Genomic DNA, 14,127 nt, shown 5'->3' with positions numbered 1-14,127 from the left:
GTTAATAATGCATTTATTTGATTTTATTATTTCTTCTGCCTAATAAAGTAGCATTGTTCATACTTAAATCAAATGTCTTTTTCTTAATGGTCGGTTTATCTTTTAATGCTGTTGACTTTATCTTTGCTGTAATTTCATTCACTTCATCATCATCATCATCATCATCATCAGAGATGTCATTACGTGAATTGAGTGTCCATCTGTTTATATTCTTCTTCTGTTTCCTATGGGCACCTTCTTCACCTATACGATGAACTGCATATGAAATATCAAAGACTTCTTTCATGGAAGATAGGCCAGACAAAAATTTATCTCTTTTTCTTGGCTTCTTTGTAGGCATGGGCGATGATCCTGAAGTATCTAAAGACGATGAGGATGTAGAAGAGACTGGTAAATTGATTTGGTCTTCATTTTCTTTGCTGACAACAGGTGTATCCTAATATGATATGAGTATGATATAGTGTCTTCCTTGTATATAATACCCATTTGTTTAACCAAGGATGAGACAAGAACTGATCAATTGTATATCTCTTCTTAGGATTGATTTCCAGTAAGTGACTGACAGCATCTTTCGCTTCATCCGAAATATGATCCCACCAAGGACTAAGAAACGTATATTCACCCTGCGCCACTTTCTCTGTAAGTGTATCAATGCTTTGATCATAAAATGGCGGGAATCCACACAGCATCGTATAGAGAACACATCCAAGGGCCCAGATATCAACTGATCTCGAGTACCTTTCATCTCTCACAATCTCGGGTGCTGTGTATCCGACGGTACCGCAAGGAGTCATCGTCTGCTTATCCCACACAATTTTTGATAGACCAAAGTCAGCCAGCTTGACTTTGCCTATTCCTCCTCCACCCAAGCCAGGTACAAATTCACCTTCATCTTCTTTGGGTTCATCATCATTCTCTGGTTGTGTGGGAAGTGGGCTGTGTTTGCGTTCCATAAATGGTATAGATTCAAACAATATATTCTCAGGTTTAATGTCTCTGTTAAATGTTGTAAAAAGTGTCACACATACTAGATTTTCTTACCTGTGAACAACTCCTTTTTCTTGATGTAAATAACGAATACCTTCAGCTACTTGTTTAATACAATGACGAGCCAAGTCTTCACTAAAATAAGTTAATTGGGCAAGTTGATGGAATATCTCTCCTCCTTTCATCAATTCTAAAACTAAAAAATAATGCTTTTTTTGTCTTATTAAATAAAGATCGTCTTGATGTTGCTATGAGTACCTGCTCTGTTTCTTTAAATAATAATAGTTTAACAATAGAAGAATGATTTATTGTACGCATGATCTGTGCTTCTTTAAGTACACTTGCTTTCTAATCATGAAAAAATAAATACACATTTTAAGTTTTGGCTAAACTTGGTTTTACCTGAGCTGGTTTTAATCCATGTTTTCTTATGATTTTAATAGCTACAAACATATTTGATTTCTTATCAAAGCATTTATAAACAATAGAAAAAGCACCTCTGATCATTTATAAAGTTAATTATAGTTTAAAATAAGAACTGTAACTTACTCTCCTAATTTCTTTATTAAAGTATAATCCTCTAGTCCTTCATATTTTGGTAAACTTGATTTTATAGTACAAGATGTTGGCACTATTTCATCCTCTTCCTCTTTATTACGAAAGATGTTCTTTAATTGATGAAGGACTGACATAAATATATAGAAAACAGAAAAAAGAGAGTCCGAAATTTTTTTTTTTATAAATTCTGTAATAAAATATTGACGTCCATGTACCAAAGATAGCCAATCTTGTATTTAAACGATCTAAATCTGTTCTTAAAAGGTAGACCAATAACATGCATATGTAGGTGATTTACAGAATTAAAAGGTGGTACATGAAAACCAAGTCTATTTACAGTTAATAAATGATGAATATTGCATGTATTTACCCAGTACCTAATCTGATCCTCATTTTCAGGATCAAAACCTTCTTCTTTTAAAAGCCTTTTACCTAATTCTACCATTTCATGTACTACAAGAAAAATCGTTCTTTCTTATTATTCGGTATGCTTGTATAATTCGGTTTTACATAAAGGCATATGTTCTCTACTTAAATCTTTTACTGTTGAAATATGTTCTTTTGGTATAACAAGTAAATGAACTTTGGCTGATGGGGACCGATCTCGAAAAGCAACAAGATGTTCTGTCTAATCTTTTATTAAAACAAATAAAAAAAAAAAAACCTCTCTTTTTCTTCTTTGTGTATACCTCAGCTACTATTCTAGTTATTCCAATTGTATCAGATACGTTACAAAATATACAAGGTTTCTCACTAGTATTACGACGACTGCCGCAACAAAACATGTTCAATAAAAAAAAAGTAATAAAAAAAAAAAAAAAAAAAAATTGTAAACACCGAAAATCCAGGGCAAAATGACACTTGACAACCAAAAAAAATTTTTGAATGAAATACTTTGAATTCAGAGATTTGAAAGAATACCATGTCCGTAACGGCGATTAAAAAGGCATGTAATATTGGGACTACTGGTTGTATTTTCTGTTCCTTTCTAGGTGGTAACACTTATGCTTGTCAAGTGCTTGGATCGTTTACATTCCAGTTCCAAAGTGTATCGCATGTTTTGCAAACAATGATATCTTGACTGCGGATTTGTTTAATGCACTAACAATAATAAAGATGTACGAGCAAAGCATTTTGTTTTATTGGTTTCAGCTAAAAATGTAACAAGAGTAATTAAGAAAGTGTCTCCTCTTGAATGTATTTTGTTAAATCTCAAGACAAGTAACACACTCTGTGAGTGCTTCCAAGTGGTTTAGAGTAGGATTAAAATCAACCAGGATCCCAATCTGGTATTCATAAAACTGGAGGGTTTTTTTTAGTTAAGAATCTCTCTTACTTTTATTGATCAACATAGGAAGATCTAAGATTGTTCAAGATACTTGACTTCTTCATCACTCCACTTGATGTTAAGAGCACTTATCAAACCACACAATTGCTCAATTTTAGCAGGACAGTTACCTTTGGCTTTGCGAGTAACCAAGCTAATGCGACTTGAGCAGGTTTGATATCATGTTTTTTAGTCGTTTTAGCAACACGTTCAATAATGGCATCGTTCCCCTGATCTTTCATATTCGCTTGAAAGTTCTTAAGGGTGCTTTAGTAAGCTTACTGCTTCTGCTCTTGTCAGTGAGCTAGATCATAGTCAAAGTGCTCCAAGGAATATCTGCAGTTCTTGCGTCCAGAGAGTAAGGAATCATTTTTCTTTTTTCCTGATGCTGCACCAACTTGTACAAGTTTTCATAATCACAAACCTGGTCCATTCATTCTTCTCTGCGATGTCTATTGGGCCTTTAGAATTTCCAATGCACTGGTTGAATTTGTGCCAATATAACAAACCTTTGGGGAACGAATGAAATCATCCGATGTCTCTGATTTCTTTTATGGAAATTTCCTTGATACGAATGAGAGATGGTTCTGTTGAATAGGCTTTTTGCACAATCATGCTTATTCTATCCAATTAATGACTTTGATATCAATCGAACAAAGACGTCTCAGTGAGACTTTTGTGACACTCAAACTATGCTGACGTGAAGACCATGTTGGTTGAAATGTTCACGACTGTGTGGGCAGTTTAGGCTATAGAAGGTCTCAATTAGTTTTGCTTGATCAGATATCAAGTTGAATACCTTTTACAGCAACCACAATATGAATTTGATATATATTGCTTTTGGGTGCTTCTGTTTTAATTCTTTTAATTTCAGTGTAAAAGTATTAAAACACTGATATGAACAACATATGTACTCTTTAAAAACATGTACGAATAGGCTGATATTATCAACAAGTTTTCTTAAAAGACTAAATTTTTTAGATTTGAAAAAAAAAAGTAGTATTTAAATGCAACCATGAATAGTTTTTTATTAAAAAAAAAAAGAGTGTGTATCAAAATGCTAAAAGAGGATATTTCTAATTTCCCAAAGGTTAGTTGTAATAAAACACTGGTTGCAATATTTTCTTCTTTTAGACTGTGATGTTTTGGATGAAACGTTTTTGCAAAACATTATTAGACGAGGTTTTATTGTCTGAAAGTATTTCTTTAAAGAAATGGTTTGCATAATAATATTATTTTGAACAAATCAATAAAGTGTTGAAAAGAAGGCTTTTATTTTGCCTAATTCTATTTTTGTAATTTTTGTTGATTTACATAGAGTCAAAGGGTACGTGCAGTATTAAATGTATTGCGCGCCAAATAAGAGTACATTCACATTAGGAATTTTTATAAGTTGTGTTACACTTGAATCAAGAATAAAAAAAAAGGAGAATGATGAGTGAACAAGAAGGAAGGGGGGGGAAGTAGTTTAAGATTGTTCGATTTCAAAGTTTAAAAAAAAACAATAATATTACTGCTTCTGTATTTAATAAAAAAAAAATAAACCCCCCCCCCCTCTCCGTTTACTATTTATGTTTAATGGAAAAAAAAAATCGGAATTCATAGATCAGCGCACGGATTTCGAGGTGACCAACGCTTTATCATGCAGATGATCTTACAAGCAAACGTTAGAATAAAGGAAATAGTATGAAACAGTCTTTCTATTCTGTCGATAAAGCAAATACATTTAGTAATTCAATCATGTTTCCCTTGCATCATCCACACATTAAAACTGATCAACAAAACATAAAGAGTCTTTCATGTTTTATTATGATTGAAAAGGGGAGGATGACTCGATAGACTATTTTAAACTGAATATCCGAAAATATCTCTGCACGTTTATAAAAGCCCATTCTTTCCCTTCTTTCCCTTTAAAGAAACAAGAACAACGCATAAAGAGAACCCTTTAACAATTAACATGTGATGCTCAGACTTGACATCATGATGGTCAAGTATCACGTATAAAGTACTTGTTTGAAACATTTGGATGAAAATGGCAAACGAGTTTTTTTTTTTTTTGTTCTTATTCCTTCTTAATCTCCTTCGCTGTTTAAATCAATGGTAAACATTTGCTAAGATTCATCCGAAAAAGAGTTGTGAAAAGTACCCAATTGTGTTTTGAAATGCTTATTTTACCTGTTTTGATAAAAATGGGATAAAACGTGAGAAAGATGATTTGATTGAGAAGGGATGATGATGAAATCTTTTGAATGCTTCATCATCCATCATTTCTCCTTTATGAGTCCTTTGTCTTTCTATTCAATTGTCAATAACATCATAAAATGTAAACTTGGCTCCTGCTTATTTCTTTTCATACGTGGACTAATACATATTTGGAAGGTTCTTCAAATCACCCACAAAATATCATGGGATCTTGTTCAAGAGTGAAAACAAAACAAAAATCATCTTTTGTATTCTTCTTTTTCGAGAAATGAACTTGATTTGTTCATCATTCATAAAACAAACGAATTGAATTGTTGTGAAAGAATAAGAAAGAGGGAATAGAAAAAAAGAAAAAGAGGACAAGAAAAAAATAAGGGGAAAAAAAAGAAGTGGTTCTAGACCAGATGACTAAAAAAAGAAACAAGTAACCTGTGAAACTGTATTCTTTTGTAAATAGACCTTTTGAATTAAAAAGAGAAAGAGGATTGAAAGATTACTTGCTGCTTATTTTTGTTATCAACACATACCATAGCACTCTTTCTCTCCTTCCTCTCTTTCTTTCTTACTCTTCCTCTCTTTTTCACAGTTCCTCCTTTTAGAAATCTGGATTTTGTCATTTTAAAATTCAGCTTCGTCCTTTTTTTTCCACTCTCTCTTTCCTTTTTTTTTTTTTTTTTTTTTTTCTTTTCCCTCTTTCTTACTTTCTCCTTTTTTTAATTTTTCTTTGGAAAAAAAAATCACAACACTTTCACCTTTCATTTCCACTACACGCTTTTTCTCTTTCTTTTTTTTTTTTTTTTTTTTTTCCTTCTTTTTCGTTTTGGCACTTCAATCCCACATTGCATTGTCCGGATCTTTATCCGAACTGGACAGACGTAAACGTAGAAAGACACTAATGACACAATCACCAACAACAAGTTGTTTAATAACCAAACAATATAAAATATCACCGACAAACGAAGTAAATAAAACAAATAATAAAACACAATCATCCACAACACTATCATCATCATTATCACCACCTTCACCGCCAATGTCATCCACTAGTAGTAGTAGTAGTAGTTGTAATACAATATCAATATCAACAACACATCATAAACGACGGTATAGCACAGAAAATATTATACATGACAAAGAACATTATATGTTTAAACTACCATTAGACTCTGAAGGAAACACAGGTTAGATTTCATTTTCATCTTCATTTCACTCAACTCATAAATAATAATAGCTGCATTATGCTATTTACCTACAACACGTCAACATATAATCGAATTTTATCACACTGTAAATAATAATAAAATCAACTATACTCTCTCTCTTTTCTTTTTCTTTACAAGCTAAATAATATCAATAGGAAATACCATTCATGTACAGACACCAAGGTTTAGGTGATTTATTACTATCTCGAGCATTTCAGTGGGCAGAAGACACTAAAAAAATCGTTGTACCCACTTGTCCATTTGTTCGTAAATATTTAGCAGCAAAATCACCAAATGATGACTCATGTATTTTAAATCAAGAAAATAAGAATGTGTAGAGAAGAAACAACGAAACACTCACGCCTATCTTTATCACCTTATATCACCCTTATGCGCTCTCTTTCTCTCTCTCTCTCTCTCTCTCTCTCTCTCTCTCTCACAATAATAAAAGAGACTTGTCGGCATTTGAATAATAAATTTATTTTATTTCCTCTTTTTAAATATGATTGGACAAGAATCGTTTGCCGATCTTATCTTTCTACTTTCAGTAATAGCAGTAGCCATAGTGACAGTAATAGATTACAAATGCTTATTGGTGATGATGGATAGCTTGGTTTAAAGATATTAAGGTAGGTGTAGTAACAAGATGATTAGAAGGATCATACAACATGGCATAAGTCAGTGTCCACTGAATTCTGTGAACTGCCCAACGACTCAACTGCCACCATCTCAATCTTTCGTTGTGACCAATAGCACGAATACCATCCCAATAACCAAGTCCATCTTTGTTTGAGCCATATTCTTTTACCATCCTGATCACTTGATCTTTTGGCTGATGTAGCATAGGTGTTTTGTAGGTCAGTGCATAGCTAAGGTTTTTTGTATAAATAGGAAGTGAAATCAAGTCAAACAGGGATCGATAGATGAACGGGAAACTGTACGGAGAGGAAAGAGGTGACAATCGGATGTGCATCAAATAAGCAGCAGGCAAAATAGTCAATAAAGGATAACCCAATCGATACAATGCTATCACAGAATAAATATACAAAAACACTCTCATCCTTTTTTTTTTTTTTCATCTTACCAAAAAGAGTATCGAAAATCGTAATTCTTCCTGAATGGGTTTTATCAAACACTTGTAAGCGGGCATCAAGTGCATCTCTTGGTCTTTCATCATTCTCTCCCATCGATCTATCCTTTCTTTCCCTTCCCTCTTCTTTCTCTCTAATGTCCTTCTTTGTAACATTGGCCTTTTCTTTCTCTTCATGAGCTACAGATTCATTAGGTGATGTTCGCCTTAAAATTCATCTTACCTTGCTCTTGTTCAATCAGTTCATCATTATTTCCATACTCAACCGGATGTTCCTTTCTTTCTTCTCTCTTTCTCTCTTCCAACAAGACTGTATCTTCATCATACACTGGAATCTTTTCTATGCGTGATTTAGCCGACGGGGGTGCATTTTCCAAATTGGAGGCAGCAATATCAGCAAAGGATTTCTTTGCTTCATCTATTTCATGTCAATTCTCTTTCTACCAAGACTCACTATACCACCTTACCTTCCTTTCTATCCACAACTACCATATCGTCCTCTTCCACAATATCACCTGTCTGATTCAGCTTTGAAATTTCTGTGTATACTTCTTTTTCGTCTTCCTTTGCACGTTGTGTTGCCATCAGGTTCGATTGACCCAGAGTAGGAAAGTTTTCGTCGTTCACCACATACGGCTTCTCTTCTTCCTTCTTTTCTTGTTCTCTGATGATCGTCTGAGCCCGATCACTCAACGGTCTCTCTTCCGGAGGTATTTCTTTAGCAGCCATCTTTGCGAAACTTTGAGGTGGTGGTGGTGGTGGTTTGACTGAAGGAAGAGGATATCAGAGAACTACGTTCACTGGATGATCTGTTTACTTACCAGAAGGTTGCTTCAACATGTCTTTCACGTCAGGTAGATCAGATAAAGGAGGTAAGCCATCACTCTTGATGGACTCGTCATGTTTTGGTAAAGGATAACCTTTATTAGAAGTAGCATCAGCAAATGATTTATCAGGGTTAGGTGGTTGCGTTGATTCTATTTGCTAGATTAATCTACAGACCAGTCCAACAACAAGTTATTTTTTTACCTGTGGTTGCCGATGACTCACTTTTGTTCAATAAGTCACTCACACCAGATGAAGTAGGAGTAGAATCTGACACAGCCTCTTGAAGACTGGGATATTCTTCTGTTAATTTCTTTTCGTGTCCTGCGATATCTGCATAAGAAGCATCCTGCTCATTCTCCCATGCACCCGGACGATGCTTTTCTTTGTCTTCTTTTTGTTCTGGTTGAGCTACTTTGGCCCAAGATGCGCCCAAAGTTGAATTTTCTGTGTTATTTACAGATTCACCAAGACTAGGAAATTCATCTGGATTCATTTTCTGATATAAACCCGGTCAGTACACACATTCCTTTTTTTTCGCTTGAAAAAGAAAAAAGGGCTTTACCTTTTATATTCTTTTTTTTTAATAAGAAAAGAAGAAGAAAAAGAAAAAATACAAGGAATTTATGGATATCTGGGGATATTCGCATTATTGTTACATGATGTCATTTTTAAATACAATAAAATACAAATCACCTCATTGCTTTTTTTTTTTTTTTAATTTAATTGACACTCCATCAGGCTTTTGGATTTTATGGGATCATTGTCCCTCTGCTATTTTCTCTCTTGCTAACAAGGTTCTCTTTACTCATCCTCTTTTGGTTGAACAATGGTCGGGATCGGAATTTAATAAGGTATTTACATCATATGTCAATGCAAAAAAAAAAAAAAAAAAAAATACAGTTTCAAAGTGAAAGAGACTTTAAGGATGAGAAAGAAACAAAAGTGTGTAGAATGCTTTCAACATTTTTTGATAGATTGACAACACCTTGAATACTACTTTTGTCCTTTTATATAAAAATGAAACAGACTGGGACGATAAATGACTGTGAGGGATAAGAAAAGGAACCGTTGGAGGAGCAAGATGAATGATGATGACTAACAGCTTATCGAATGAATAGAGTGCTGTAAATAAATCATCAATAACATAACAAGACATAATAGACCACACAGCAAGACAATATCTTTTGTTCCAATGGCTCAGTGGATCCTATATGACTCTATCTGTATTAACGCGCTTTAATCATCAGCCTAACCAAGCCTTTTGATGATTGCACTCAACAAAAGAAGTCGAGTTCATAAGCATGCCCTACGAAGAGATGACTGCAGGCATTGCTCATTTTGTTGAGTTGGTCAGTGAACCATACTGCTCCCTTTTGCTGTTTAAAAAGGAACAATCTATTTGATTTACCGCGTTCAGTGTCCGATTTTATACCTCTTTATTTGATGATTCATATTTTTACCTATTTTTTTTTGAATAACAGGTTGAAGTGGCTTTGATGACCTATGAATCCTGACCCTTTTCTTTTAGAATCTTGCATGATTAAAAAGACAGTACCTCCAAAAATGATGAATTGGTTGATAGTCAACATGGTAACCAAAGATGTATTATCGTTGGCACATTTTAATTTCTTTTGTTATCCCAATCACAGTTTATATCAAATTGAGGTATCCGTGAGAATAAAAGTCATTCTATACATTATTCCTCCCCTCCCTTTTTTTTTTTATTAATTGATTAGTAGACTTCATTAAACATACATAAAACGTGGTTTGGTGTTCTAAATGAAAACCTTCTGCTCTTTTTGTTTAATATAAATATGGTGCTGGTTTTTTTTTTTAAATTTATTTAATGATATCCATTGAATTGTTAAGGAACAAAGGAGTTTTATTTCTGTCTAAATACCCTTATTGATGATTGTCCTCTCTTTCTATTATGAACTCATTCAACTAAAATTGCTTATGTTTCCAAATACTTTCTTATTCTTCTAAACAGTCAATGTTTGCTAGTATTTGTTTACATTCATGTCTTTGGTTTTGTTTATCTTTGTCAATTCAAAGGAGCGAGTATTCTCCCTATCATGTGTATTTTTTTAAAAAGAGAACATTTGAATCAGATGATACCAAATAACACTCACTTTCTCACGGATCCCTTTTTCTTTTTTTAGACAAAGGATGTACACCATAAATCCGAGAGCTTGATTCATTCAAACCTGTTTCCGAGATAGGATTCAAGAGATCGGATCTTTTCTATTTGGATTTCTATTTTCTATCACTTATCTTTGCACAAACACACACAAAACAAAGTTGATGAAATTTTTACAAATGATGTCGTCTTTAGACAGATGTAAACAGTATGATAACATTTGTGGAAAAGAGAAGAAAGTAGCAGCAAACCTTTATCTTTTTAAAAGCCTTATCACAAGCACATCCATCTTTATTAAAACATGGTATTTGTTTGTGGTACATTTTGGTTGCTATACCAACCATGATTCTTCTCCCTATCAACCAATCCATTCCTCAATAGACAATTATTCACCGCTATCATCCTGGGGGGGGACACCAAATAAGATGGGCATTTAGGTTTGGAACTGTTTATGTCATCCTAACATAACATTTGAGTATTTCCTTTTTCGCCCTACAGTTTAACAACAACCCCCTTTTTTTTCACTCCATATGATGGGTGCAAAACTTCAATGATTCTTTTGGCATGTTGTATTACAATAGAAGAAATTCAAGTAAATTGCGTTATGCATTGAAATTGACCATAAAATCCTAAAGTAAAACAAGATTATATGTATAAGCCAAGCATTCCCTCCTTAGAGATGAATATACTGCTTACAGGAGAACTTGACACGTTTTACAGACTTGTTAAAGGGAGAACTTCATTCTACAATAAAAGCACACGACCATAAAACGATTCTCTCTTTTGAAATTGCTTTCTTACTGGATTTGGTTTGTAATAATGTGATCTATAATCATCCTTTCATAAAAATCCAAACAAATCAATTTTTAAATAGCCAAAAAAAGAAATACATTTGAAAAAAAAAAAAAAAAAAAAAAAAAAAATACACCGTCATCACTCTATAAAATCAACAAAAAAAAAGTTCGAAAAAGATTTTATTCGAATAATCTTTCATTAGTGGCTATCTTGAGTCCTGGGGGAAAATCGAGGAAAGAGAACTCTGGAATTAATGCTTAGGATGGAGTAGATGGCATTGGCATCATAGGTATTGTGGGCATTGGCATCATAGGTACCATAGGCATTGGAGGTGCCCCGGGTACTACCATCGGAGGTTCCACTGGACGAGGTTCCATCGCTGGAACCGAAGGGACCTGGACGGCAGCCCTAGAAGGTGGAGTGGGTGGTGTGGGTGGTGTGGGCGGAGTGGGTGGTCTGACTAACATGAATCTACCGCCAGGGACAGCGATAATCATAGGAGGGGTAGGGGGCGTAGGGGGAGTGGGTACAAATATTCCAGGTGGGGTTGGAGGAGTTGGAGGAGTTGGGGGGAACATGAATCCCGGAAGTGGGATCATCATCGGAGGAGTGGGTGGCGTAGGAGGAGTAGGCGGCGTTACTTGTCGCTTGCTGTCAAAGGCAGGTGATCAGCATGACGTACAAAACAGACCAGACAATAAAGGCTTACCTGAACTCAGCATCGTGACCATCCAATGGAGTAGCAAAAGCTTGAATGCAAAGTGCTGAAAGTGTCAAAAAGGCTGTAAGAGAGAATTTCATGTAAAAAAAGAGTGTTAGAATCTGAGGGAATTTTGTCAAATTGTCCTTTATTTATAGGAAAATTCGCTGTTTTCGTTTATCAATCCAAACGGCTTGTCAATATGAATAAAATGGCTTGTAATAAAGATGTATAGAAAGGAGTGATTCCTTTGTATTCAATCATGTTCATATCGGGATGCTCCTGAGAGACATTTATATCTTAAGACTTTTCTTGATAAAATACAAAGAGGCTCAACAAATTCAATGATCGGACTGTGATCATCATTCATAATAAACAAGGCAAGGGATTTATAGAAAAAGGTTCCATTTGGATTTTTGAGCATTTAACTCTCCTGATACTTTTTCACCTTATAAAACATTTGTTTCTTGGTTTTTGAAACCTTTGATAGAATAATGATCATTAAACTTGCAAAACCTTGAGTGAAAAAAGTTTTTATGATAGATAAATGATAGAAATGGACGAGAGTTTTAGGCATTGTCATGCTCCTATTTTGTCTATTCCTTTTGAAGATATGCCAGAACAAGTATGTTTTGAAGATAGACTTCTTTATAAGAATAAAGTAGCTACTTTCTATTTGCATTGTATGTATAGACCACAAGTACACTTTTTAAACCTAATATACAAATACCATTTAACTTGTTGAATAGATCATTTCTGTCAGCTACTAATGATCCCCACATTTAAGGCTTTAATTCAAAACGATGATAAATAAACTACGAATAATAGCCTTCTTGATGCAACCATCGTAGACCTTCACATATATGCTGTGGTTGCCGCTTGAGGCTTGATAATCAAGTAACTTTTGCTGCAGATGTACATGAATAGTAGCCATCATACTATTAATGAATGGCTTTATGGTGGTCATGCTGCTGTCTTTTTTTTTTAATGAAAATCAAAAACATTTGAAATTTTACTTTTAATGATTCAAAAACAAAGTAGGTAGTGTCAAAAGCTGAAATAAGATGACTTTGTTGGTGTATAAACCGTTACTTTATTATAAATTGAACTATTAAATAATGGCTTGTTATGACCAAACCCTATTTCTTCTATTTCTTGATGGACGATGAATTATTTTTCCAGTTCTCTTTTGCAAATTTGCAAGTCCTTCTTTTGCTTCTAATTTAATGTGTATAATAGAATTCATTCTTTTTTGTGTGCTTAAATCCTTTTCCTATATATAAAAAAAAATAAGAGGGCCTCAATATTGAATTTTACAATTTAAAATACCATGTCTTCGGGTATAATATCGTCTATCAATGATATAGTTTCTGTAGTCGGTTTAAGGCTAATTTGATCATTTAAATCTTCTTGTGCTTTTAAAGCTATGGAAGTAGCACGTAAAACCATGGCTCCTAATCCATGGATTGTAATTGTCTTTTGGCTATACACATGTTGATCAGAACATTTTTCTTTTGTCTATCTGTTGTTTCTTATTACTTTTCTTTCAGCATGAGCCGTTTTATTCTGTTTACAATAGCCGATGATTTGCTTTTACTTGAAATATAAATGTCATTTGATACAGAAGCAGGTCGCTGAGGCTTTCGTTTGTGTATGGATCCTATACGTGAAAACTGTTTAATAAATTAATATTCAAGTTTCAAAAACCCCCCCAAAACCTTCAACAGGAGTTCTTTTTTCATAGTTTGTTTCTGCCATTTTGAAAAAGGGTCTTCAAACTGTATAAAAGTCGAAATTTTTTGTTATCCAAATATGGTACGACGTTATATACTAAATACAGGTAAAAAAAATTTAAATTCAGCAGAGCATTCTGAGATTCAATAAAGCTAAACTAACGAATTCTATATACATTAATTTTATAGTTTTGAACAATAGAGCAGTTTAGCAGTTTCTATATCAAAGATAAAATAACCTTCAAAGGTGGCTTATAAGAGTGGTGAGTCGCGGTAGATTCAACACTGATATAGATCACTTAGGTTTACACATACCTGCAAGGACTAAAAAAAGTCAATAGAGTTTCTGTCGCTTTTAAATATGTAGTTTGATAGCAAGCATTCACCATTTTGCAACAGAGGATATTCTTACTCTCTGCACGCTTAGTGTCCAATGAGTCTATCATGTTCTCTTCCAGTCCTTTATGTATAGTTGAAGAAGATAGCAATGCACTTTTTAAAAAAGTCGGCATTTCTTTGAAACGTCAAAGGAAAGCCAAGTATCACTCTAAAACAAATCCTATGA

At 33.9% G+C, this 14,127-nt stretch overlaps 6 protein-coding genes across 6 annotated transcripts; 1 reads left to right on the top strand and 5 right to left on the bottom strand.

Annotated features, from left to right (window-relative positions):
* Nucleotides 1-13: 13 nt before the first annotated feature.
* Nucleotides 14-1,305, bottom strand: RO3G_00068 (uncharacterized protein; the record flags this gene model as incomplete). Its single annotated transcript, XM_067654659.1, has 4 exons — nucleotides 14-436; nucleotides 483-996; nucleotides 1,042-1,183; nucleotides 1,302-1,305. The coding sequence occupies 4 exons, from the start codon at nucleotides 1,303-1,305 to the stop codon at nucleotides 14-16; spliced, it is 1,083 nt and encodes a 360-aa protein (XP_067510760.1).
* Nucleotides 1,306-1,847: 542 nt separating this feature from the next.
* On the bottom strand, nucleotides 1,848-2,330 carry RO3G_00067 (uncharacterized protein; the record flags this gene model as incomplete). The annotated part of the gene is made up of 4 exons (XM_067654658.1): nucleotides 1,848-1,874; nucleotides 1,916-1,998; nucleotides 2,056-2,173; nucleotides 2,235-2,330. The coding sequence occupies 4 exons, from the start codon at nucleotides 2,328-2,330 to the stop codon at nucleotides 1,848-1,850; spliced, it is 324 nt and encodes a 107-aa protein (XP_067510759.1).
* A 3,639-nt stretch (nucleotides 2,331-5,969) lies between these two features.
* Nucleotides 5,970-6,614, top strand: RO3G_00066 (uncharacterized protein; the record flags this gene model as incomplete). Its single annotated transcript, XM_067654657.1, has 4 exons — nucleotides 5,970-6,138; nucleotides 6,238-6,255; nucleotides 6,306-6,361; nucleotides 6,432-6,614. 4 exons carry the CDS (start codon nucleotides 5,970-5,972, stop codon nucleotides 6,612-6,614), a joined length of 426 nt encoding a protein of 141 aa, XP_067510758.1.
* Nucleotides 6,615-6,865: 251 nt separating this feature from the next.
* RO3G_00065 (uncharacterized protein) lies at nucleotides 6,866-8,687 on the bottom strand (the record flags this gene model as incomplete). The annotated part of the gene is made up of 6 exons (XM_067654656.1): nucleotides 6,866-7,302; nucleotides 7,361-7,546; nucleotides 7,590-7,784; nucleotides 7,834-8,133; nucleotides 8,188-8,343; nucleotides 8,396-8,687. 6 exons carry the CDS (start codon nucleotides 8,685-8,687, stop codon nucleotides 6,866-6,868), a joined length of 1,566 nt encoding a protein of 521 aa, XP_067510757.1.
* A 2,699-nt stretch (nucleotides 8,688-11,386) lies between these two features.
* RO3G_00064 (uncharacterized protein) lies at nucleotides 11,387-11,930 on the bottom strand (the record flags this gene model as incomplete). The annotated part of the gene is made up of 2 exons (XM_067654655.1): nucleotides 11,387-11,780; nucleotides 11,839-11,930. The coding sequence occupies 2 exons, from the start codon at nucleotides 11,928-11,930 to the stop codon at nucleotides 11,387-11,389; spliced, it is 486 nt and encodes a 161-aa protein (XP_067510756.1).
* Nucleotides 11,931-12,999: 1,069 nt separating this feature from the next.
* On the bottom strand, nucleotides 13,000-14,008 carry RO3G_00063 (uncharacterized protein; the record flags this gene model as incomplete). Its single annotated transcript, XM_067654654.1, has 5 exons — nucleotides 13,000-13,047; nucleotides 13,159-13,312; nucleotides 13,369-13,502; nucleotides 13,878-13,886; nucleotides 13,949-14,008. The coding sequence occupies 5 exons, from the start codon at nucleotides 14,006-14,008 to the stop codon at nucleotides 13,000-13,002; spliced, it is 405 nt and encodes a 134-aa protein (XP_067510755.1).
* Between the last annotated feature and the right edge of the window lie 119 nt (nucleotides 14,009-14,127).

This window comes from Rhizopus delemar, genomic scaffold (genome assembly GCF_000149305.1).
Source record: "Rhizopus delemar RA 99-880 supercont3.1 genomic scaffold, whole genome shotgun sequence".
NCBI classification, from domain to species: domain Eukaryota; kingdom Fungi; phylum Mucoromycota; class Mucoromycetes; order Mucorales; family Rhizopodaceae; genus Rhizopus; species Rhizopus delemar.
This window is presented reverse-complemented; position numbering and strand designations above follow the sequence as displayed.